This window comes from Oreochromis aureus, linkage group 7 (genome assembly GCF_013358895.1).
Source record: "Oreochromis aureus strain Israel breed Guangdong linkage group 7, ZZ_aureus, whole genome shotgun sequence".
Lineage (NCBI taxonomy): Eukaryota > Metazoa > Chordata > Actinopteri > Cichliformes > Cichlidae > Oreochromis > Oreochromis aureus.
Window position 1 is genome coordinate 34856689 of NC_052948.1, and position 27586 is coordinate 34884274.

At 38.4% G+C, this 27586-nt stretch overlaps 1 protein-coding gene across 2 annotated transcripts in view; it reads left to right on the forward strand.

Moving 5' to 3' along the window:
* whrna (whirlin a) overlaps window positions 1-27586 on the forward strand; it is a 209183-nt gene that overhangs the window by 61592 nt on the left and 120005 nt on the right. For both annotated transcript variants that reach the window (XM_039614236.1, XM_039614237.1), the window contains exons 2-3: window positions 19518-19736; window positions 27214-27339. In XM_039614236.1, the coding sequence (XP_039470170.1) occupies window positions 19518-19736; window positions 27214-27339 (345 nt within the window). The remainder of the gene's footprint in view (window positions 1-19517; window positions 19737-27213; window positions 27340-27586) is intronic.

Below are 27586 nucleotides of genomic sequence, written 5' to 3' on the forward strand. Positions count from 1 at the left end.
CCAAGACCTTCTGAAGAGACAGAGACACACTTTGGAATGAAATGTCTCAGTTTTCACTTTTTTTCTTCTTTCTTTTTTTTAGAAAAGGAAAACATATCTGGAATGCAAGCATAGCATTAACGAGATGAATGAGTGAACCACAGACATTTCATTTCAGTTTAAGTTTAATCTCCTTTAGCCAGATGCAGCACCTTGACAAATGCAGGTAAACACAGATGGAAAACCTGTGCAAATGGCTAAACCCAAATAAGCTGGTCTCTGCAGCATTATTCATGACCACCTGTCCCACTCACCTGTATATTTAATTGGCTGCCCCCCTAAGTATCCTCCATGGACCGATGTGGCATTGACTGCTACTTGGTCTTGAGTAGGGCTTATTTATTGGTGCTGACTGCAGTATTCTGAATGCTTTCCCAGCCTACAACTGGCCCATAAAAAGCTTCAGTATGTTCATAAACTCATATTATATAAAAGCTCTAAATGGCTTTTAACTTGCCAGACACGTGGGGAACAGGGAGCTCATAAAGAAGGTGTATTTTAAGGTGTTCGTAGAGGCTCTTATTTGGATGTTTTTCATTCATATTTCAGAAAGGTTTCCCGGTTGAGATTATTCAGCAGAATGGAGATGAAATAGGCTTTGATGGTATTTTTGGCAGTCGATGATTGCATTTGTTTATTACCTGAAAGCTTATGTAATTTTTGGCTGCACCTGTTTTTCTTCCTCTTGATTTCTGAGATGAGATGAAAAGCTGACCATGATTTCTCTGGATCTAAATCAGGCTCTTTACAATGGCTGATAGGAAGGGAGGAAGACGAGTAGGATAAAATGCAAAAAGATGAGGATAAAACAACTGGAGTTGAAACTGTGGGTTCAGTTGAAGTTAGTGGTTTTCTGTCAGTTGGTATTGATTGATTTATGGCATGGCCGATTATGCGTTCAGCATGCTGCGGTAAATGTGTGCGCCCAGACAGCGCTCATAGCAGAAGTATGATGATTTAAGACATTAAATCAAAGCCCTTTGGAAAACCAAATGTCTAATCTTTTTTATGATCGACTGATGTTATCGGAAACTTGGAAACTTTGCAGCTCTACGGTGATTCTCCAGACTTATGTTTGTAAATGATGCATGGCTAATGCAGGGTAACAAAACATGCACGGGACTTTAGAGTATGAATCTGTTTCCCCTTTGTCGCATGCACTCATTTGCATCCCCTCCTGTTTTCCTGTCTCCTTGCTCCTCTCTGCTTTTGTAAACCCAAATCAAATAAACAGTAAAGCAGAGCAGTAAATCAAATGCTTTTGAAGCTACAGAGGTTCAATGTGCCCTTGTATTATAGCATACTTTATTTGCTTTTCTCCTCTACTGTTTTAACGTATGTTTAAGTAGCAGCCTTTTATATTTCCATGCATCCAGCTTTGTGTAAATCACATGAACCTCATATATGGAATACCACAACTCTCAAAATTTAAGCTAGATAAATAAATGACTGCCTATCTTAGTAAATGCGTTGACAAATATTATTGTAGGCGTTAATTAAGTTATAAAATTCAAAATAAGGAAATATTTCTGGATTATTTATTTAGCTTTTTAAAATGATTTCTTTATTTATTTATCCCCTCATTCAATAACCTGTTTATTTATTAACATGGGCAATAAATGTAATTATTTATTTATAAATAACCATAGGTATTCTTTGGGACCTTTAATAGACTGGAGATTTATCCACCTATATTTCAGCTGAGATAGGTCTGTGGATACTATCTTCTTTAATACATTTCTATTAATTTTACTAATTAATATAGTTATTTTCCTCTGAACCTCTTTGGGTTAAATATTTAACTCTGTCCAGCATTCATAGCCTTTTATGCTTCTAAATGATTGTTGCATTATTACAAATGCTTAAAATTACTTTGATGTTATAGTAAATACTATGTTCTATTTCAGTGTTGGTCAGCTGATTGACAAGCACTTGTGTTGGCTTGTGTGTTGGGCTCATCTTACTCTCTTTCTCTCTCTGTCCAGTGTGCTGCAGCAGCACTTTTAAGATGCTTGTTACTGTATATCTTTATTATTTATGTATTCATCTACTCAAACATTCAATAAACTTTGACCTTTTTTGGTGTCAATAAATGTGTTTGCTGTTAGAGACAGCTGGGACGTAATATACTGGGCCTGGATCCCAGATGAGAACCTTTTATTATGTTAATAAAGTCATCAGGCATGTTAGCATGTTAATATGTAGTTGTATCTACTTACGATTCATTGTGAAGCGTTAATGTAATGTGATAACATTGTAGTTGTCAAACAAGGTACTCGGTGCTTCTTGTAGCTAGACATCCTTAAAGTAATGCACATAATATTGTTCGGTATCCTAGGACTCCTCGGTTATTTCTTTGTTCACTAGCTAACATTGTTTTTGTCAATTATCTTCTCTTTTTTTGGATTTTCTGTTTTCATTGTCACATAGCAACACAGCTGTGCACATCAAAGGTGACCTAGGACAAAAATGAATGTGCATGTGTGTTAGCATGTGTGTGTCTGCTTGCATGAGAAACAGAAGTGAGGCAGCGCTTTTATGTTTGTGTGTCTGGGTAGTGCCTGAAGTGTGTGTGTGTGTGTGTGTGTGTGTGTGTGTGTGTGTGTGTGTGTGTGTGTGTGTGTGTGTGTGTGTGTGTGTGTGCCATTCTCCCCAGTGATGTCAGACCCCAGGGACCTGCTGGAGGCTCTGCTTACTATTTCACAGGCATGTTGAAGAGAAGGCTAAACCATTTTCTCTGTTTTTGCTCTGAGGGACAAAGGTGACTACAGTGCAGTGAAAAAAATACTTGCCCCCCTTGTGATTTCTTAGTTTTTTGCATGATTCTCACACTTATATGCTTCAGATCATCAAACAAATTAAAATATTAGGCAAAGATAATCCAAGTAAACACAACATGCAGTTGTTAAATGATGATTTTATTCAGTGAAAAAGCTACCCAAACCTTCCTAGTGCTATTTGAAAAAGCAATTGTCCCCTAAACCCAATAAATGGTAGCACCACTCTTGGCAGCAAGAACTGCAATCAAACATTTGCAATAACTTATTATTGTTGGGTCTTTAGCTTTTAATATAAAGTACCTTGAGGCAAATGTCATTGTGTTTTGGGTATATAAATGTAACTGGACTGAAATGAATTGACTGGCAGTCACTCACATCACTGTGGAGGAGGGTTCAGCCACTTTGGAGGGTTTGGTAGCATGAATGGCCTGCTGCTTCAGGTGATATCAAAGCGCCTACACCAGCTGTAAGAGGATGCAAATCTTCAAAGGAAGTTCAACTTTTGTCTCGTCAGTCCACACAATGTTTTCCAAAAAGTCCTGGGAATCATCATAGTGTTTCCTGGCAAATATGACATGAGCCTTTGTTTTTTCTTTGGTTAGCAGTGTTTTTTTTTTCCTTTGGGTTCTCCCATGGATGCCAATTTTTCCCAGTCTCTTTTTTATTCTTGAATCATGAACTCTGACCTTAACTGAGGCAAGTGAGCCCTGCAGTTCTTCACGTTGTTCTGAATTTTTTGTGACATCCTAGGTGAGTCATTGATGCGCCTTTAGCGTAATTTTGGTAGGCTGGCTAATCTGAAGGTTCATCTCTGTTCTAAATTTTCTCCATTTGTGGATAATGGCTCCCACCATGATTCACTGGAGTCCCAAAGCCTTGGAACTGATAGATGTCACAGGCTTTGTTCCTCAGCTGTTTTTCTCAGCAACACATCACATCATGGCTTGATGTGTTGCTTTTTCAGATCCTTTAACGTACATTATGTTGTCAGACAGGTTCTATTTAAGGGATTTCTTCATTCATTAGGTCTGCCAGTAATAAGACCTGGATGTGTCTAAAGTGAAATTGAACTTAGCTTTCCAAATAATGTGGTTAATCTTTAGCAAGGGGGCAATTACTTTTTTTCGCAGTCAGCTAGAATTGGATAACTTTTTTTCTTCGTATTTTTTAAATGATGACTTCAGTTGTTTTCTACGTATGCTTTACTACTTCAATATTAGACAAATATAAACTTAAAGTTTGTGTCATGATTGGTCATCTGTATCATTTGAATGTGACAAATGAAGTTGGATATATCTAAAGAATATTTAATCAGAAGACTTGATTAAATAGTATGACTTTACTGATTTTACTAGCTATGTCTGACACAAGTACTTTGCATCAAATGTACCATATGTACCTTAAAGCTTTGAGTATACTTCAGTATACTCTTATGTCATCACTGTGCTGTGCTTGCAGCAGAGTACAATCAAGGCTTAAGTCAGATGCAGACTGTAAAGTTTCAGCAAAGTTTATTACAAGCAAAACTTTGAATCAGATATACTTGGATAAAGATATAGGCTAGATATACGATAATGAAGCCCACTGAATCCTAGACTGTGATGCATGTTTTAATTTTCATGGTAACATCTGGAAGACAAATCATATGAGTGAGGTGTTTTCTACCACACCTTAACTATATTTATAAACCATGTTGTTTCCATTTAAGTTTACAATGCTGCTGGTGTTTCATTGATCCGTGTGTCATTTAATTGTGCTTTCCTATTAGGTAGAAATTTAGGACAGCCAATTTTAAGTGTTACTGCTGCTGTGATATGCGTCTACTGACACTGAGAATTTTGTCCAAGGCTATCTCACAGGATGACCGTTTTGGAGCCTAAAAGTATTGCTGCAGTTTGTTCACATTCATCATTCTTTCGTGTGCTTTAACCTGGGTTAAGGCAGAAGATCAGAAGCTTAGAATATCATCTAACTTTTCTTCTTCCCCTTGGCAGGCTGGAGTTACTAGCCTAGATCTTGGACACATATTTTAATAGTTAACAGTATGAAAGTCAACTTAAAATTTTTATTATATAACTGAAAAGAATGATAAAATGTCTCCTATAAGCAGACAGTATACATGCATGTACAGTGATGCATAAAGCGCCTTCCTACACTTGTTAGTTACACGTCAGGTCTCCAGGCATTAAAAGTTCCTATCCAGGTACCACAGTAGAAACTTTACTGCCTCCACACTCTTTTGATCTTCCCACACACAGGCAAACTTGCCTGAAAACAAAGATAAACACACATGCAGACACAGGAAAACACACACAGACAGAAATACTCACACACACTTAGAGCCACTCACAGTTTAGTGGTGCGTAATGAGACTGTCTTATACCCTATGCAGACATGCACTAGCTCCTGCTGAGGTGCTGTAGTTCCGGTTTTCTATAATTCATGCCTCTTCCCTGCAGAAGTGTCTTTTACAGAAATGAGGGCAGATGAATAAAGCCTTCACACTGACAGGATGTCGGTATATTTGTGGACAGTGAGCTAGACTGCTGGTTAGAAACACCGCCCACTGACAGAGATGCCACTTTTTTGACCCCTTTATGTGTGATCATCTTCACCCAAGAAGGCAGCAGTTAAATATGTCCTTCAGGAGGAGACTGTCTGCCCTCTGCTTCTTAAATTGCTGTGTTGCTGTGATCACAACGGTTAAATGCCTGGACCTTGTCTATTTCTAGTTCAGCTGTAAACAAAAATTAAAGAATTTATACAAATACAGCAGTCTATACCTCTGCTTTAAAGTTCCACTAGTTAATAATTGTATCTATTTATCCTGTATTTTATGAAGCAAGGCACTAAAGGCAATTTAATACATATAATTGCAGTCTGTTTAATGCATTTTTCATGTATTGGAGTTAGAATGCTAGGCGCAATGATTTAAAGTGCTTTAGAAATAGCCTCACTAACAGTGTATTTTCTTAAACCATGGCCAACTTTTTAAAAAATATATATATTAGCTGAACCATAATAATCATTTTATCCTCGAGACGGAACAAATACTCAGAGGTAATGATATTAATCTTCTGTTAGTTCAGATGAGAAAATCTGATAATTTACAGTATTTAATCATTTCCTCTTAACTCTGAAGTCTAAATATAAAAAATTAGTCATGTCATCAGGCATTCAAATGCTTCATGAAGGTATGCATTTTGTCTCATTTACATTTTCAATCTATGCTAAGCACCTTCACTTCTTTACCATCTCTAAATTTACTGTTGTAGCTGCAGTAACTCAGTTTGTCTTGGCACATGCTTTCATAAGGCTCTGTGCCGCAGCGGTGATAATTACTCAGAACCATCCAATTTGATATCTGAGACACTTTTCCGATGGCTCCATGCAGATCTCCAGTCTTAATGCTGAGGTGCATTAATTGATTCTGTGTTGCGGTAGAAACAGAGCTTTCAGCAGCTGCAGTCACCTGCAGGACAATCAAAACAGGCCTTTTGCACAATTTAGAACAAAGGACGGACCGAGCTTAATGAAAAGAGTGATAGCTCTGAAATCAAACTGAGTTTACCTAATATGCTTTGGACAAACGAGAGCATCTGGAGGCTCAGAGAGAACCTGCAAACTCCTCATAGAACGGAGTTAACCAGCAGGCATATGAGGTGATAGTGCTAACTGCACCACTGTGCCCCCGCTATTGTGTTGTTTCACAACAAAACAATGACAAATGCAGTCGTTCTAAATTGACACAAACAGAAAATGTATACTCATTTGCAGTGAAGCGCAATAGGACTGTGAATAAATGAAGGAGAGAGCGAGCAATGAATTGGCATTTGCTGGTGTCATTATCTGCCCTCTCCCTTTTTCTTGCTCTCTGTCTGTGTGAGTAAATTTCATTGAAAGATGGTGGGCATCTATGTCCTGGAGGCAGCATCATATATAACATCCACTGAGAGATATGGGGTTCAATACAAGAGATATGGGAGGGAGGAGAGGAGCTATAGGAGACGAGCTTGATTAATGAGGTGGTCTAAAGGAACAAGTGGGGGGTAAATTAATCCATAGTAACGCTTGCCGTCTTGACACTTTGTTCTCTTTGAACAATTTTAAGCACTTCAGTGTCCATATTGATCACTGCATAATTGTAACTTATTAGCCATTGATGTATCCTCCTATTAGTCTTTGGTGTCGCTGTTTGCAGGTAGGAGGTCTTGAAATTTCTTAAAAACATGCATGTTCCTACCGCATTTTTATGGTTTTCTCTTCTTGCAAATGTGTATCGTGCGTACTTTAGACCCACGGCATTTTCTCCAAAGTGTCAGTAATTTAACTCATGAAATCAGGACGAGAAACGCATTATACCGAGGACAGTCTGCTTCATATAGCCTATGTGCAGCAGGACCAGTGGGTGTGAAATGTTTTGTATGAGGTGTGGCTGGTTTCCCCTTCAAGGTTATCCCCTTGTGCCCCACTGAACCTCTTTCAGTGATCCTGCCAGTTTTAGGTCACTCTGTGGAAGACTTACTCTGGTCTTTGCTTCTACTGTGTGCGCTGCATCTTCATAATAATAGTGGGGCTTCAAGTTGAATTTCATTTTGGGGAAGACTATGAAGTTGAAGAATTTGGGGAATGCGGGAGGGCTGAGTGTAAAGTCTGTGTAAAGTCTGTGGCCAGATTTCTCCACTATATACTCTCTTAGACAAATCAAAATCTTATAAGTTGTCCACACAGGAATCAACAAGCAGTGATGTAATGACCAGAGGCTGTCGAAAGCTGATGACATTCAGTCGCTTCAAGTGAGGATTGGTGAAATAACTGCTGGCAATGCAAAAGAGTTAAAACTGCTCTCAACTTGAAGGTGAACGATTGAAGTGACTACTAATGAGAGCACAGGATACCATTAATTGACATCTGACTGGATGTTAAATAAGGGGGTTTCCTTGGCAACTGGAGCCTGGACTGACCATCAGTGATGAAGTGATGAGCGATGTGGAACTCTCATTGGCAGCCTGATCCTGGGGCACAGATTCATGGTGTACAACCAGTGGATATTGAAGGAAATTATGATGATCATGCTTCTGGCTGCACTCCTCAGCTTATATGCAGAGTTTGGGCTTGCACAGTGAAGACTCTCTTACTCATAGGCAGTCCCAGCTTTTGCCACCAGTGATGATCCTAAACACGTTTGCTTTCTGTGCAAGTTTGAGATGCATTGTGAAACTGAAACGCTTACAATCAAGTGGCCATAACAGACTGAAAGCAGTACTGAGTAACACAAGCAGATATGGCAGACACATTTAAATTTGGTTTGGACTCTTGTTTTCCTTTTTTGGATGAAGTTGAAGAACTTTTTGATTGCCCTTTGTATAAGATGAATTGGTTAACAGTCTTTAACATTAGATTTTTCTTTGTTGCCACACTGAGAAAATTTTTTTTATCCATCCTGTCATTTGCATAAAGCTAGCATCAATCTTTTTCTACTTTTAACTTAAAGTAGAGATATCAATCACAGAGTAGAATTCTAGGCACGATAATTCACATCCTTGTGAATTGTGATGAAAGGATGGGCTCAGCAGCAGAAAAGATTAAATGAAACAGAGAGAAAATCGTAGGCAGATACAGTGTTACTGCTGATTGCCTCCCGAGTCTTTTTTCGGCACATTTACTGTCAGATTGTTTTTGTATTTTGTATGCAACTTGCAGGGATAAGTGCACATACGTGTGTACATATGCAGGTGGCTGAAGCTATTTATTCAAATTAACATGGAAAAAAAACCAGTTCAAGATGGATTAGGGAATAGAAGGATTAGCGAAGATGGCTTGGGTAGCGGAGATGCATTGTAGATGTTTTCCTCTGGCAAATCCCTGTGAGTGATGACTTGGCTCCATTAAGTCTCTGTGTTTGCAGCCCTGTCAATTACTCATTAATCCTTGAAGTGTTTACTTCATTTGGAGCCTAAACTGCTTCCCTATGTCTAACAAATGTGCATGTGTCGGCTTATACACATAGCACACCACTACGCTCACATTTTTAAATCACTAAAATGGCAAGAAAGATCATCAGTTTGATAAAAGATGACCCAAAGGTCTTGCTAAAGGCCTTTAGATAAACAGGGATTCTGTTTCTACTTTGGATTTGTCGGATCATGCTTCAGTTCAATTTATTACCAACTTAATTTGTTTTTAGATTTGATAAATTTTTCTGAGCTATTTTTCAAAAAAGAAAAAATGAGCTGTACTTTTTAGCTAACAGTTTTGCTATCCCACCGCTGTCAGCACTAACTCTCCTTCTGGTATGTTCTGCATATCTGCAAAGGCTGTAAGTCCTGTGAGTGACAAAAACATTATACAGTCTGCCACATATAATTCAGATGAGTTATTTTACAGTAAATGGCTGTATATTACAAGCAGCTTTCTTCTCACATACGCCATTTGGAGAACAACTTTATAGTCCCCCACTCACCTCCCAATTTGTATTGTTATGGGTGGAAATTATGTTGGGTTGGTACAAGTGGGTCTCTGAGTATTCTCATCCTCAATCTACCTTTATGAATATAAAATTTTGCATAATATACTGATATGCAGTGAAAGCTCTTAAGCTTTATGTTTTGTTTTGTTTTGTATTTGTTTCTTTTTTAAATGCACATTCCCACTCATAAGGTTATCCAAAAAAAAAAGTAAAATCAATAATCAGGTGCTAATTGATGCTAAAAATTATTATAGAATTTGACTCTTTCACAACAATATTGATTCAGACAGCACCATCTTTGCTCCCTCCAGCTGACACAGAACTTTACTCAGCAAAGCATGAGAACAGCAGACACGCAGCTCCTTCCTTCACAGCAGAAGTAGTTGATGTCACAACACTGAAAAACTCTTTATGAGGACTTTGGAGAGGTCAGTATAGCCCCTATTTCACCAACACTGAAGTATTAAACAGTTATCATAAAAGTTAACCTTTTCCCTTTAGCTATTAGCAACTATCTAAAGGACACAAACTGAGCTTCAGGGAGTCACAGAATTGAGATTGGTGCTTCAGGAAGAGAATCCGATGTAAAATCTTAGCCAAGTTCCATCTGCTCTGGAAATCCCTAAATAAAGTTGATTAAACCAGGATTATACTTTCTGTGTCAAATGTCTCCAATGTTGTAGTGGTTAACATTTTTGCTTAGCAAAGGAAAGATTGCTGGTTCAGTTCCAGCCAGAAACACAAATCCCTTGTGAGGTTTTATCAGAATTTTACATTTGGTGTAAAACTCGGCCAGATCAAATGTGCAGTGCCGCCCCTTGTGGCAACTGAGTTGCCAAAAGTAGCTTTATTCTTTATTTATTTATTATTCTTTATTTATTCCTCTAGGTCCCAGTGACATAAATCTCTAGACCAGGGACAGCTGGAGACAGTATGGTCAAGTAGGTATTCCTGTTAGACTTATTTGAAGTCCACTGCCTGGAGCACACACACAGTTGGTGCATTGCAATGTTAAATCTCAGTGGACGAGTCCACGTGGTTACAAAAAAAACAGGCGGGCACATGGCTGTCCACTGCTCATTTGCTAATTAAATTTATGTCACTCAGACCCAAGCCTACCCTGGTGGACTTGTGGATGCAGAAAGTTTAATCAAGACTTAAAGGAGCAGCCAAAAGCATCATTATCTGATAGCCACATTAGCCATCTGTTAAGTTATCATTAAGGTAGCAGCTAGAGGCAATGCTAATAATAAAACGTTGGACCTATGCAACATTACACGGTGTCTACAAAGTGTTGTGCCTCTCTGAAAGCCTTGGATTGAAGCTGAGAAAAGTCTACCAGCAACTAGACATAAAACACTAGCAGCCCAGCTTACCAACTCTATTTGATCAGTAATGTAATATGGTTTCAATTCAGTTAAAGCACAGCATTACCTCAAATAACCTAAAAATATTGCTGTTACGGGCCCTCTGGTGGTGGTCAGAGGGCCCGGTGGCGCCAGTGTCCGGCAGCCTCGCCTCTGTCAGTGCGCCCCAGGGTGGCTGTGGCTACAACGTAGCTTGCCATCACCAGTGTATGAATGTGTGTGTGAATGGGTGAATGACTGGATATGTAAAGCGCTTTGGGGTCCTTAGGGACTAGTAAAGCGCTATATAAATACAGGCCATTTACCATTTTACTTTTTTTACACTACCTAAGATAATCTTTTGGTAGGTTGTATTGTTCTAATATTGATATATAAATAATAATAATAATAATGATAATACCTCTTAATTTTTGCCATTCTTTGCCCATGTGGTATCAAAAATGTCACTGAGTATCAAATATTTTTCTGTGTATAATATCAAGCTTGCAGTTTTCAGCATTGAGACAATCCTACTCCTCGCAGTGGTTTGGTCCACGTTCACTAATTGGGACGTGGGTGGTGTGACGCATACACTGGTGTGTGAGTGCATGTTTGTGTGACAGATAAATATGTACGCATACAATAAAAGCACAGTGTGACTTTGTGTGTGTAAATGTGTGGTTCTGAGTGGTCATTAAGACTTAAAAAAGTGCTGTATAAATGGAAGTACATTTACTATTTACCATTCAAGGTGTGACTGATACAGTATCTAAGCAGCGCAATGTTAATGTGTACTAAATAACAGAAAATAACACCCAGTATCATGTCAGATGAAAACTGAAGGTACTAAAAACATTTTAGTACATAGTCCTCCAATTTTATTGGACAAGGGATGGGGATATTGAATCTTCACTGTCCATATGACTGTAGCTCACTACCATAAAAACATATTGTTGTCATAATGCATACTGACTGCACCCTGTGCTGTGAAGCTGACACCTTGTGGGTCTACCTGTCAGTGTGACACATGCAAGCTCAACTGATGTGGAAACGAGCTCGTGTGATTCCTGCGTTTGTTCTGTTTCCGCTCAGCGTCGGGGTAACGCACTTCATCAATGCTCACACGCTTCGCCTTTCTCCTAAAGGCACAAACGCATGCAGCTGATAGATCGAACTTTGAAAATTGTGCCAACGCTGCACAGCTATGATCCATTGACACCGCTGACAGATCCGCTTTCCTCCCAGCCACACTCGGATTTCCAACAAGCCATCAAACAAACGCACGTTCTACTTTTGTTGCAGCTCGCTTATTCTCCGGAGCTCCCCAGGCCTGCTGTAATTGAACACATACACACATTATGAACACACAATGTAGCAGTGCCAGCAAAGAGTAATCAGTCATTTTAATCTCCTAGGCCTTTCTAAGATAATGTGGGTGCAGAATTACGCTCCTTGTTGTTTGTTGTCTTTTCATTTTGTGCTTCTGACACTTACTTACTTCTGCTGTGCATTGTTAATAGAGCCAGAAAATCCCAGTTTGGGCAAAACACCTTGCATCAGGTAGTGGAAAGCAAACAGCATCCCCCAATATCTGTACTGGGAATCTTATTTTTGACCAGCATTGAACGTTGAATTTCACATCTCTCCAGTCATCCAGTCTTGTTTATTTCACCTACAAAAAGCTGAAATAAAAATAAAACATTCTTTCAGTCAATAACTTGGAACTTTTACTACAAACTCTTCTGATTTTCTTCCATCTAGATTGTAAGACACTTTTTTCTTGAACAACTCAGTTCTCCCTGAGTAATGCAAGTTATTGTTAGCAGCCAGTAACTTGCCAGTTACCACACATCAATATTGTTCTTGCTGTTTGAATTTAAAATTCACTTTGAAATCTTATTAGTCACAAGGAAAGCCTTGCTTGACATGAAATGCAGAATTGCTGAGACCTTATTTGAGCAGTCAGTTTCTTCTACATTTGGAACCAAATATGGAAATAAAACAATTAATATTGTTACCAAAAGCTCTTGTAAATCAGGAGAAAAACATCTTTTGTCAGAGCAGCAATTTTCTATACAAAAGGTAAGTAAAATTAGCCACCACTAAATATTTCTAAGAGGATCCACTTATTTGGCAATTCACTACAGTCTCCAATCCTTTCTGAAATTGCATTGGACAGATGTTACATGTATTTTACTCACATTTACTCATATTTTACTCATGTACGGTCTGTTTGGTCAATGACCTTTCCATGTTGCCAGCATCGACTGACACACAAAGTGGCCAGTATCCACAACAGTGATTCCCCATATGTTGTTATTCATATTCAAGTCCAAGCAACTTTTTACATTCCTATAGTAAAAATTTAGACAATACTGTTGACAACCCTTTCCTTGAGTTCATTCACTGGTAAATCTGTGTAGAAAACAGTCTGCTTTAATGAAGAAGTCAAACCAAAGTTGGATCAGCTGTCTCAGAGTTTGTTTCTCATGTACATCAAACTGGATCTTCCTCTGCTTCAGCTGCAAGAAGCCTTTCAGGCTTGGAATAGTTCTGGGGCCAAGGGGTAACAATAAGCTTGTATTTATGGGACTTTTTAAAAAAAAGAAAAAAGCAAGTACTGTATGTCTCTGCAGTTGGCCATCTATAAGTATAAAATACATCCATGGCCTTATAAAAATACTGTTAATATATCAGGTATGATCATCCAGTTCTAAACCTGTTCTTTCACATGAAACATTTTTATATCTCTTGACAGATTAGAGTACTCTATGCTTTCTTTGAGGCCTCTGACAGAAACAAAGACAATCAAATCATCATGCTCCAAAAGACTCCACCAACGCTGACCTTTTGCAGGGTTTCACAAACTAGTGAAACCGTCTGATATAGAGGATTCAGCTCCAAAGACTCAATCATACAGGAAGTCTGAATATTCTGGGCTGCGGGGAGAATAATGGAAACTCTTTCAAGAACAAAAAAACAAAAAACAAAAAACAAAAAAACCTCTTAAACACTTCATTAGGATTTCACAAAGACAGTATCACTTGTAAATATATGCCAGGAGTGGGAAGCAATCTATCAGCGCAAGAGGCGTGACCTATAGAGGGTCCTAAAAATTAAAGCGTAACTCCTATACGTGTTTTGCTTTCATAAAATACATACACTTATACAAATAAAAAGAATGTAGGCTTTTATGTTTGTATTTGCGTAATTCCTTACAGAATATGCTCAATTTCTCCTGTGAGCAGGATACTGTGATTGGAATTAGAATTTTTTTTTTAACATAAAACATTAATAAATCGACCAGCACACTGACGAAATGGGAAAAAGATGTTTGTCCCCAGGAGCACTGTGTATGAAGTACTTAAATATAGAGGTATGTTATAAAAAATAAAAAATAATTTGTGCTAATAGTAGTAGCGTGGAAGTGAGTGAACAAACCTTTGTGTAACGTTTGTAAAAATAAACCAAAAAAATCTCCTATTGCTGACAAATGTATTGTGACAGCAGTAAATAAAGTGATGAAAGACGTTTTACCTGTGCTTTGTTGTACTTGAACATCTGTGAATTAGCAGCTTGTTTTGTGTGTCTGTGTTTGTGTGCGTGACTGTACGGGGGTCACACAGTCATGATAATTTCTCAAGCATGTGAAGTCACTTGGTAAAATTAGCTTTGACTGGCTTAATCTCTTAGAGCCAAATCATCAGCCAGCACACAAAAAAATAAATAAATGTAACAGAAGACTAAAGGATTATATTACTTCGCCTTATCTGAACCATAGACTGTATATAAAAGAACTTCTGGGTCTGCATTCTTTATAATGGGTAGGAAGTGCTGACCTCTGTGTTTGCAGGGATAGAGTTAGTGACAGGGTATGCTTTAAGATGCACGACATAGCTACCTTACCTTTCGTTAGCAAGTGGCGTGTGGAAAATGTCAGATGCACTTTTGACATTTATTTAACAAAAACACACAAAAATCAAGGCAATAGCCAAAATGCTAAAAAAAAAAAAAAACCTATTTGACCAGCAGGTGACATCACATGTATAACTGTTTATCTAATTCAGGGTCGTGGCCAAGCTGGGCCTATTTCAGCAGCCACTGGGTCAGAGGATAGATGGTACATAAGTCTATTTTGTCCTCCTAACTTCTTTTCTAACAAAACAGGCCCATTTAAATGAATAACATTTCTTCTTCTTGCTGTCAGATATCATTAGCTCATATTAGTCTCCTTGTCAGCTTGCACACATTACTCTCACTCTCTTTTTCTCTCTGTCTCTATAATTTTGCACCTCATGAAAAACTGTCTAGAATATAGCTAATGCTGCTAATGATTTAATCCCATCCAAATATTGTAACAGAACTTTAATAAAGGCTTATAGTAATTATGATAAAGTTCAGATAATATGACTCTTAAGTCTTAACTAATAGTTGTGGAACCACAGTATATCCAGTCTTCACTATCCCCATGTTTATTGCGTGGTTTAACACTGTGTGGGTCTATATTGTAAAACTGCTGCTGCACCACAAATGGGCAGAGTTAAAGGTGATGTTGCTAGAACCTCATAACGATCATTTTTTATTTAAATGTATTTAAAGATTTTACCGTTATAAATCTAATTGAGGAACAAGTATTTGCATAACTTGTAGTAATGGCATATAAGAGGCATAGAACATAATCAAGGGATTTGTGTTTGGTGTGTTTTTGGAGCTTTAGCTATCCCAGTTGAAAATTATTTACAATATCATAGGGACCATTTAATAGCCATGATATAACCAGGCTTTATAGTTTGACTCCTCAGACCTCCTAAGTAATTTCTTAGTCAGTAATTTTCCTGCCACAAACCTCCTGCAGTATGGAACCGTGCATTTCTAAGAGATGGAAGTGGTTGGTCTCTGCAGCCAGGCTTTGTGCAGTAAGCTTCTGCGTATGAAATGGATTGCCTGGACTCCCGTGAGAGTATGGCATTGTCTGAAAGCGGTTCACCTGCCGTTGCCGTTTCTGATTATCCCCTACTATATATTCCATTATTTTCCTAACGGTTTTTGTTCTGCTTCGGAAGCAGTGGTGAGCTTCATCAGCCCGGTGTCACTATCAGCACTTTCAACCAGGGATGAGGCATTAGGACCAGTGTACCCCAGCTGCTTTGTTGATTACTGCTGCTTCTTATTCACAGGACGAGAGAGCCTGTTAAACCTGCTGCCCTCCCACCGCTACCTCCATTACCCTCCATCTTCACGTTTTCTCCTTGTGTGTCATGTTACCCTAACGCCCTGCTCTCCCTCTTCTCATTGTGTCTAAACACTGCTCATTTGCCTTCCCCCTCTATTTCCTCTAAATGCAGTCAAGATTCTCAGACCAGCACACACAATGATAGCGCCTGCATGGAGCTATAAATCAAAGAGAGGCTGTGTGCATGCTGGTTGGAAAAGGAAACCAGTCTACCCCTGGACCAAGCAATCACTGCAAAAAAAGCCACAAAAGTGTGTCACAGTTAGAACAAAAAGTTTTTAAAGCCTTTGGAATCAGGATCTTCATCTAAGTCAGTTATTGAAAAACAAAATCTGACTCAACTAACAAAAAACAAGCAGTTTAATCATCACTTACAGGCTGGATAGATAAGTAAACACTTGATTTTTGTATCTTGTAGGTTGTTGGTGCTAAAGGAGAATCTACAGGTGGCCAGATGTTTCATAGCTGCTTACATATGAGACTGCCACAGCAAACCCAATGCAAAAACAGCCCTAAACTGTATTCATACCACCACAATGCTCACACTAAAGTATAAAATAGGATAGCAGACTCCTTACAACTATGAAAAGTAGTATTAGTTGGTGATTGCAGTGATTTTGCTATTACAAGTAGTCGTGATGACCAACTGCCTTGATCAGATGTGAAGTGTGCAATACCTGCTGTTTAATTTATAATTGCCAAGATTGCAGATACATTGCAACCAGTCTGAGTCAGTCTATGCATCTTGATTCAACTTGTTGCCAACTTTCTGGTTATGTTCCTAACAACAAGCAAGGCTACTGAGCACCTACGTCACTTTGCAGTTAAGTTGCCGTCCTGAAGCAAGTATTTCTCTGTTTGTGGAGGAATTTCTGTTTCCAATCTACAAGGTTTTGGGTAAACTTTAAATCTGAGTAGTTAATGTGAATTTCTATTTAACATGAGTGTGCTTAGATGGTAACAGAACTGCAACGGATGGCAGCAGACTCCCATATTTCACTGATTTCTCACAGTTAATTGCCATAGTATTACAAACAGATGGTCTTTAATTGACTCAAACTGATAGCAAACATTTCTGTTTTTATCACTGTCTTAATGGGCTAAAGTCGATTTAAAGACTGCAGCTGACTGCGAGTGGTTGCAGACATGGTTCGCATCTTTAAAGCAACCATTTCAAAACAACAAGATCGCAAGTTCATTGCATACAGTCACAATAATTTTGATCATGCCACTATCTAACTGCTGTTTGCCCTAGTGTGGCTGTAATATTTCAGTATGCATAAGGTTTTGGTGTGGTCACACAGTACTAAGGCTACATAGGCTTTTGTATTGCCAAAAACTTTAACTGTATCTTTAATTTTCTTGTTACCCTCATGTGCATTTTTTCCTATTTCAGGATTGCACATTCTGCTCTTGATGCATTCCTTGGAAGATGACCAATCCTAAGAGAGGGTGCCGAATTTCCATTTGTGTTATTGCAAAGTACTAAATAGCCAGATCTTAAGAAATATTTTACTATCATTTTCCAGCATAATGCATCTATGTAAAGCTATTTGTAAGGTCACGTTCATCAACCAACTGTCAATACCAAGACTTTGTATGCACATCTAATACTTGCAGTCCCATCTTCTTAAGTGAAACATCTGACTCCAACTTTATTTGACTGATTATCACAGTTTCACATACTTCAACTATCTCTGTGTGCGATTATTCAGCGTGTTAATGACGACCTGAAAAGTACAGCTGTTGGCGTGTTGTAATATTAGTCAAAGGTTGTTTGTTTATAATCGTGACTTAGATGAAAATCAGACCACATTTTATGAATAATCAGTGCAGAAATCTTCATCCCAAAAAACATTTTTTGCAACTATAATTAACCGCTTTAGATTATAGATGGTGCAGTACGTTCAAAGCCCTGAATTAATTTTTAAAGGTTCTGCAGTGATTTAATCACCATGCAATACAAATTTCTATCCTCCTCTATAATAACTATAGTTGTAATTATAGCTGTGTCCCAGTTCTAGAGTAATATATAGTGACTCCTACTTATTTCACCATGCTTGTAGGTAATAAAAATTAATTTACTAGTTTTGTGCTGTTAGATTATTAATGGACCCAGCAATGGGAATGCCAATGCTGACTAAACAATGAATGAAGTTTATTTGCTTTTTTCAGTATCAGCCTTCCATCGTGATTATGTTTTGATTCCTAGGACCCCCTGGTGATGTCTTCTGGCTCAGACGGATGCAACACATTTCATGTTCTGGTGACAATACGCATTGCTCAAAACAAGGAGATTGTTTTTGACGTTACCACAGTCATAATTGACGCAGTTAATCACGAAGACATGCAATTTTCCCTTTCTACTTCATGCAGTTTGTGGTTTTGCTTGGATGTTATATGCACACATTTCTCCCTTCTTTGCTTTTAGCTTTAAGGCAGCTAGCAAGGCAACTGCTCATGTGTTACTCAACTTATCTGCTATGTATGTTTATCTACAGTTCTGCATTGATGCCGCCCGGAAAGGGAGCAGGAGGTGAAAGAGGGAGAGAGTGCTCAAAGGCATGGCAATACAATCAGGCATCTTCACTGCTGACAGGGTTTTGTTGCCTCAGAATTGAAGTTATTATCTCTCAGCACAAATCAAAATTGTGAAATTGATTCAGTCGGGTTGTTGTGCTCAAAGAGATGGGCCTCCGTTGCAATCCACAGCACTCTGACAAGTAATGATTTTAGTTGTTGCTCGGAGCATATGTTAATAGGCATTTCAACAGAAGCATTTAGTAGTTCCTTGCAAGAACTGTAGCGAGAAGACAAATGAATAAAGATTGATGGGAGGGGTAGCTTAATTGTAGCTCACTAAAGAAGAGAATGGAGGGACATTGTAACAAATTAAATTGGATTCCTGACAAAGAGGAACTTTGGGAAGTCTTTTAGCACGTTGTGGTGTGGTCTTTGTTGTGACAGTCTTGGACTCTAGCTCTGTACTGAGCGAGTATTTCACAAATCTTGAGACTGTTGCAGTATCTGTTTTAAAAATCAACAGTGTGTGTATCGTTAGTATGAAATGAAAGTCGAGAGTCCTTTTGTGTTGGTGGTACACAAGGATTTTTTGATCATTAAGAGATTCAACCCTATTCAGCTTGATTCCTCCAGACCACGAGGCACATGGGAATACATCGATCTGCAGAGGGATTGCACATATGGCAAGCTATCAGAAGGCAATGAGGCACAGCCAACAGCAATCTTCTGTAGAAATGTGTTAGAAGTGTTGTTGTTTGTGTGTGTGGGTGGTGGGGCTGTTTGGTCATTTGGGGTTTTTGGATATTAGAAAAGCATTCCAAATATTGGCCGTTTCTCTCTGCAATCTTTAATTTTCTACCAAACATTCGTTTCAGCTTGATTTTTTTTTTTGTGTTGTCTCTCACTTCAATATCTTCTTCTAAGCCCTCACACTGATTTTATAACCATGGATGTTTGCGTGTGGGAGTATGTTTTGGCTTTGTCAAATCAAATTAAATTGACTCAAGTGTAGATATGCGAGTATACTTTGCTCCTTCAACTCAAGCACATACTGAAAAGCAAATTTTTATTTTTTATTTTTAGTTGGTCTCAATTTACTCTCCTCCGCTCTCTTTTCTTCTCCTCAGGTGCTCAAGGGAAGTAAAAAGCTTTGCCTCTCAGTGCGTTCAGTTGGTCGCATTCCAGGCGGCTATGTCACCAACCACGTTTATACCTGGGTTGACCCTCAGGGTCGAAGTGTGTCCCCTCCTCCTGACCTGCCTGAGCATCGCAGCGCCACTCTGAGAAGAACTGACAGTCAGCGCCGAAGCAACATGCAGCTACTGCAGGAAGGGGACGAGAAGAAGGTAGAGACCTTACATGCAAAGCATTAAACTAGACCAAAAATGCCTTTTTAGAAAAATAGAAATTAGTTCCTACATTGTACTTTTAACAGCCTGTATTTACTATAAGTTTACTATTACACTACACTACATGCACTGATTGGAGCAAAGAAGCCTTCAAAACGTTTTTAGTTTCAGCGTTGGTCAGAAAGAAGCCAAACTGTCATTTATTATGATATCTTTTTAATAGGTTTTGGACAGTATGCGGTAACAACAACAAGAATCGTTTGCTTTGACAAGCAGTTCACCAACATTGTTCCCAATGAGAAACTTTCAATTAAATGCACAGTTAACTGATAGCCTGTCGGTGTTCTGCACCTGTCTTGCACACAGACATCCACAGAACTTCTAGAGAGATGCTCTATATTGACCTGTATGTTTTAAGGGGCAGAAGAATGCACCCAAAAAATTAATGGTGTATGCTAAGGCTACATTTTGTGCTGCTAAAGTAAGTAACAAAGTCTAAAAGCATTTGATACATAAATCATCAAACATCTCATAGATTTCACAAAAACAATCCTATTTGACTTCCTCCAGTGGCACAGACTAAAAATTTGCCTCTGGAAAAGACCTCATGCTGTGAACAAGGTTTAAGACTGAGATGGGAGTCCCTGTGCAGCACTGCTTTGTTTGGACTCCGATGCCCACTCTGTTTAACTCTTACTTGAGTCCTTTGAGGCACAACTTGATGTTTTTCTCTGAAGTCCCTGTCAGTTTCGCTTGACCTCAACAAAAAACAGCAAGAAGATTCATACACTTAGGAAAAGAGAAGAGGATCCGAGGATCCGACTCCACTTAGAGTACACCGTTTAATAAAGTGACAGTAGGTATTTTTGACATTTGTCTGCAGTGTGGAAATGACAATGTCCCATAGCCCATTTTAGATACTTTATTCTTGTTGTGTTGCTTGACGCAGGCTTTATAAACTCAGATGAACTGGTGACGTTATTATCAAGGCTAGAATTTTTAGAAAGGGAATGTGTAAAGTGAAATGTTTGTCATTTATCCTGTCCCCCACACTCTTCCCACTATAGACATGATGCAGGGTAACTCCTGCCTTTATTGCTCCTTTCAGCCTCTGTGACTGAAGCAAAATAATTAATTATAATCCTAAATGCTGGCAATGCAGCAACACTCAGCACATAACTAATGCAAGCTGAATTATAGTAAACTTTAAGCTCACTCTGATCTTCATAACAGGCAGACTGCATTACTGCGGCATAATGGCTATAGTTAATCTGTGGGTTTAACAGTTTGTTCAGAACATATCAGCACATTATAGCATGAAATGAAGACTCACTGGTAATTAACATTTACACGACCTGCACTGCTTGTCAACTATTTGTATTTAGGAACCTTCCTAAGCAAAACTGACTATTTGATCACATCCCAGAATTGCAGAAAAATGTCGTGCAGAGGCCTTTTTGTGTGGCGTTATAATGCATGTTCTTGTGACCTGTTAGGTTAACTGGTGAAATTCTAAATTGGCTGTTTGTGAGAATGTGAGGAGAAAAGGTTGTCTATTGCACTGGGTTAGCCTTCTGATGGGGTGGTGACCAGTTCACAGTGTACCCCAGCTCTAATCCAGTGACAGCTAAAAAAAGGCTTCATCCTCCATTCATCCTACATATTCATAGAGTTCAATTAACTGACCTTAGAGAACAATAATCATGAGGCTGAACTTTAACCATTTTATCACCTGACTGGACAAATACAGCCACTGGATAATTATTAGTCCTACCTTGTAATTTCTAACCTTCCTAAAATGAGACAGTCTATTTAAAAACAGGTTGAATAAATTTGAAAAGATATGTTTCAGATGCTGAATTTTAATGGGAGTTGGTTTTAAGTTTGGTTGTGTGAGCCGGCTAACTTTAGGCACAGTAAAAGAAATGTATAACACTGGATGCTAAAATTAAAAACTTAAACGATAAAAATAATTGGACCTCGAGTGCCGTAAAACCTTACGCTCTCATCACCTCATGACCTGCAGGGAAGGAGCTATCAGAGCTGTTTAAAAGATTTATTGCACTAGAACTTTCAATTTTTTAGCACCTAAGAGCTACATATTAATCTTAACCGCTTCAGCTCTATTAATGCAGACTTCAGCTCTGCATTGCAGATGAGCAAATATTAATCCAGTACTAAATAGTGTTTGGCAGTTCTTTGAAATTCTAGTTTCTATTTCTGATATCATTCATTTTGAGTCATGATATGTCTGCATAGGATGGAATTAGAAATATGTTAGAAAATATGTCTCAGTTAAGTTTATTTTCTTTTGGAATTGCTTCATTCAGCTCTCTAGTCTGTGGGTGAGACCATGCTCTGAATTATGCAAGCTAGAGTTCCTTTGATCCACAGCTGTTCTGATAATGACAGAACTGTTCCCCTTTTGGATCATCTGAAGCCTACTAATCATTCATTAATTTGTAATGTATGAATTTGTAAGTGAATGGCATCCAAGTCCAATCAGGTGCTTTGTATCAATACCACAACTATTGAAAGTTGCTTTGTAGCAGCCGGACAGTACATGTATGGCTTTGCTTTTCATTGGCAAATTTCTTAAAACATCCAATGCTCTCTCATTTACTTCTTTGGGAAGGTGGTATTTTATTGTCATTCTACTGTAGTACAGCTTTTTATTAGCTATATTAAAATGTAGCAAGCCTCCAATCTAACTTTTTAAAAAACTAATGGTTTTCAAAACGCCTCTGGCTTTGTATGAGTGCCGCAGACACTCATATTGATGCTTCAGAAATTAATCACTGTTTGGCCAGCTAAGGCTCAGGTTTAACTTAGGATCATAACTTCTTGGTAGTAAATAATTCAAACCATGCAGCAATAAATTAATGAATTACTTTGTTGTTGGCTGCAGGTTTGTCTGATTTTGGTATTTTCTTCCTGCCATATGATGCCACTTATCACTTGTCACTTGTTACATTAGGCACTTTACATTAGGCACTTGCAAAACAGCTGGGATATAGGCCCAGCCCCCCATGACCCTAAAAAGGATAAGCTAAGACAGAATATTTGGGATATGATGACAGCAACACATCGTAAAAAAGGTTGAAATGGGAACAACAGAGGGCTTAAAATGTTAATGGATAAAACAAACAGATGGAGGATTTTGTAAAAATAAACCTATAAAGAAATAGCAGAAAAACATTTAGAATCTGCAAATACACTCTACAAATTGTGGAAAAATTTCAAAATATGTTTTAAAATAAATTAGCAAAACTTTAGGCAACCTGGCACTCAAAATATTTTTAAAATAAATTAAAAATGGAAAGGTTTTACACCAGCCAGCTCAGTAACATCACAGAAAATTGACGAATACAGATTTTTTGTGTTAACCATGGAAAGAATTCTGTGATCATCAGCTCTTTCCCTGGTTAAGAATCCTTCACAACATCTAGCCAAGGCAACACCAAGAGCATGAATGTATATATAGAGAGTTCACAACAAGATGCAAAACAGTGGTTATAGTCAGAAGCAGAAAGGCCAGAATAGACCAAAAACACATCACAGCTGGTACAGTTCTGTGAAAAACAACAACAACAAAAAACAAATATATTCATATTTTTACAGATGAAACCAAAACTAACTTGTACCAGAGTGATGGGAAGAGAAAAGTAAAGCGAGGGGAACAGTTCATGATCTGAAACAATCTACAACATCTGTCAAACATAGTGGAGACAGTGTTATATGCATTTATGGCTGCAGTGGAATTGGTGACTTTAGTGTTAATTCTTCCCCCAAAGGGAGACATTATGTAATCAGTCTGTTTGTTTGTCTGTTTGTTAGCAATCTAGTATCCACGGTTTTCAAAATACAATTTTTCAAAATTTTATGTTGTGTTAGATACCAATAACTCCATCTGATTTAATTTCAGTGAAACTCAGGTCAAGGTCACATCAACTGTGAAAATCAGTAAAAACTTTATATTTTACCCACAACTTTTTATGGCTCATCTTCAAACTTCACAACAATATTGCAGGCCTTGGGGGACATGAGTAGCTACGTGAGCTAACCATTTGACCTTGACGTTCATTGTTACTGCCCAAGATCAAAGTTGACCATGAAAAAAATGGAGCATGGGCATGGAGAGAGCGTCAAAGTTTTAGTATAGCCCTTGCCCTTTGGGGGAGAGTTGCACTCTCTGATTTATGATAGCAGTAGCAGGATGAGTTCTAAAGCGTGCAGGGCTATAATCTCTGCTCAGATTCAGTCATATGCTGCAAAACGATCAGATGATGCTTGGCAGTGCAAGTGGATACTGAAGAAGAAAATTCTGCAAATGTAACCCAAGACTTTCTCAAGCCAAATAAATGGGATCTTCTTCAGTGGCCTGGTCAGTCAACTGATCTCAGCCCAGTAGTGCTTTTGAGTTAGTAAAGAAAAATCTAAAGACACAGGCCCACAAACAAACAGCAATCAAAGGTGGCTGCAGTGAGGCCTGGCAGAGAATCTAGAGGGAGGAAATATATAACATTTGATGATGTCCATGGGTTGTAGACTTCAGTCACTGACTGCAAAGAATTAAAATAAATCCTTATATTTAAAAGTGAATTGAAGCTGGAACTCTACATTTCAACCACATCTTGTTTGTTTGATTTAAAATCCACTGTGATTTTTGTCCAAATATTTAAGTACCCAACTTTACATTAAACTTAACAAATGAATGGCTGGCATGGCGTTATCAATGAGAAGTGGTACAGTTTAACTTTTTATACAGTACCTACAAATTCCACTCAATACAGTAAAATAGTGTAACTTGCACACATGATTGCATTTGTCTGTCCCAAATGAACAGGCCTCAAGGGCCATTGCTTAGAAAACAGAAACATTAGAACACTGGGACTTCTTTTAGACAGACAAAGCGTTAAAGTGATGCTGGGAAATATAGTGTGCCCCAATAGTTGCTATATTGTGCCAGAAAAAGCAGAATGAATCTGGCAATTAAAACTATGCTCCATGTCCTGCATAAATGTCACAGAAAACATGAAAGCCTGCATATTCCTAGAGGTGAGCAAAGGTGGCTCGCTTATCTCCGATAGGCAGATAGCTGTTATTAAAAAGGAGGACCACAGTGCAATATGCTCTGAATGAAAGTAAAACCTCTGCGCCAGATGTCAAGTCTTTGCCAAGGGGTATATCACTTGGATGAAAGTGACATTGTTTAATACAGATATTAGCATATGTGCCATCTTGTAGCCGCCAGTGTGCAACTGATCCCTCGTTTCAAATCTGGCAACAGACAGCTGCACTGGGATCAAACCAAGTAATCAAGAGCCTCATTGTGATGGAGAAAAGTACAATTTAAAGTCTGGCATAGCTAAGCAATACTGAGCCTCCCCAAGCGGACAGAGTAAAATTAGATGTTGTCTCTTTGCTTTCCAAATGTAGATATTCTACAAATCCTAGGTTCATCCAAGTAGCCGCTAATGGCAAATATAGAGAAACCAGAGTGTTTCGAAGTTCAAGCTGGGTAAGCTTGACCAACTGTTAATGTTATTAAAAAGCATTGCTTAGTGCTCTGGTATAAAGTAGGAGAAAGGGGGGGAAATGGAGCAAACAATGGGCCTAGGAGGGAAGGTTTTTTTTTCCTAATATCTTTTTATTGTTGTTTTGGGGTAGAATCACATTTGAAAATCATTAGCATGTAATGTTGTGTGTCATAAAATAAGAGATGCCTTTGACATTAGAAGATTACTTAATTAAGTGAGCTAGAGGCTCAAGGGCCAATGCAAATAGCCGTGGAGTTGAGGGAAAGTCTTGATGAGATGACCCAGAGGCACTAAACAATGCCCTGCTAGAATTCCTGACAGTGGGTTTACAATAAAGCAGTTTAACAGTCGAATGAACCCATCATTACACTTGCACAGACTGCAAATAGGACCGCCTAAGTCTTTCAAACTCTTCTGCTAACCAAGTCATGGGGCAGCAGCTGGGTGGTTAATATCTACAGCTGCAGTACTGTATATAACCTGGGGTAAAAGTGCCATATTAAAGGGGAACTATTATGCTCATTTCCAGGTCCATAATTTTACTCAACGACTCTACTTGAGTAGCTTTGCCTGATTCGCATTTCAAGATAATCTTTATCTTAAAATGCCTGAGATTACATGATATATTAAGCATACCCCCCTTCAGTTACATCATACTGTTTAAAAAAAATAGGGAAAATATCTAAAATAAACATTTACAACAGTCTGAAGTTTGGGCTTTTGTGATTGCTTGTACATACACTGTAGTATACAAGTATAAGAAAACGGACACATTTACATTTATACTTCTTTATAACATAGCATCTCCAGAGTATACATAGCTCTGAATACAGATATCTGTTTGACTATATGCTTAAAAGTAAGGCCAATCCAAAAATTTACAACATATTTAAAGTAATTTCCTCTCCGCATGTGTGAGGCAAAATCAGATTTGACTTAAACATTGCTTTCCTAACTTTGTAGAATAAAATCTGACAATAGTATCCAAGAATATAAACAAACAGAATTGTATTGGTTAAAAAAAATAAGCCAACAAGGTATTTATGTTATTGACCTTATTTATTTTAATTGGTTTAAATTCATGTCAGTGTTGTAGTTAGTTGGTTTAGTCGGATTCATTGACCTGCTCTTTTCTCGTAGTGTACTACTGTGCTGCCAAGCCAGTGGCATCTGAGTGATACACACAATGTACCCTTAAGCACAATTATTTTAGTGCGCAAGGTTAACATTGGTAATGGCCATATTTTATCAGAGACCACATTTTTTCACTACCTCGAAACCAAGCACAGAATAATAGTAAAAATGTCAAAACAATCGAAACATTTGTGTTTGCTTCACGGCAAATTCTGTTCTCCAGGCCACAAACCGAATAGACGCTGTGGTTCTAGTGGAATATCTTTTGAAAACAAGTTTAAGGGAAGCACCGGATTAGTCATGCACAGTACATCGTCTACATATCACTCACTCCCTGCAGAAGTACTTTAATTGGGTGGTGTAGCAGAGATATCTTGTAGTCCCCCAATAATTCCTGTGGTGGTTTATTTGAATTCAAACTGTGTCCGATATTGTCCATGCTGCTTATCAGAGGAAATGACACGGATGAGCCTTGTGAACCAAGTGATTGACCAATTCAGAGAGCCGTTCCTCTAATCAAAACAGATTCTGACTCCCCCATTACTGGTGCTGACTCACCGCATCCAAGTAGCTCCTGAAATTCTTCATCTCCTTGCTCTTAAATCCCTTCTCAGAGCAGGGCTGTCATTTGCTCCATGCATTGTGTTTCACAACTTCATTTCAATGTGAGCAGCCTGACACCATGAGCAAATCTGGCAGCCTGTCAAGGAAAACAATTGAGACTGCAGTGTCATTTAAAATGCTGATATTTATACCCTTATTCATCCTGTTTTATTGGTTTCTCCCTTTGTGTTAAATAGGTCAACCTGGTTTTAGATGATGGCCGGTCTCTGGGTCTGATGATCCGAGGGGGAGCAGAATACGCTTTGGGTATTTACATCACTGGAGTGGACCAAGGGTCAGCAGCAGAGTGTGGAGGACTGAAGGTATTGCTTCAATTTCATTTTTCTCTCACTTCCTTGCACTTACATTGCTTATCTAACTTATGTCTGCGGCATAGCTAGTTATACTTTGTCGATGTCTCGCTTTGGAATTCACATGAGAAGATTAGCTAGCTATTTGAAATCTTTTTATTATGCTCCTCCCCCACATGGTTTTCATGCCAAAAATACTTGCTGTATGCAGAAAGTCTCATTATATTGCTTTACAGTGCATCTCACTGTATTGATTTTG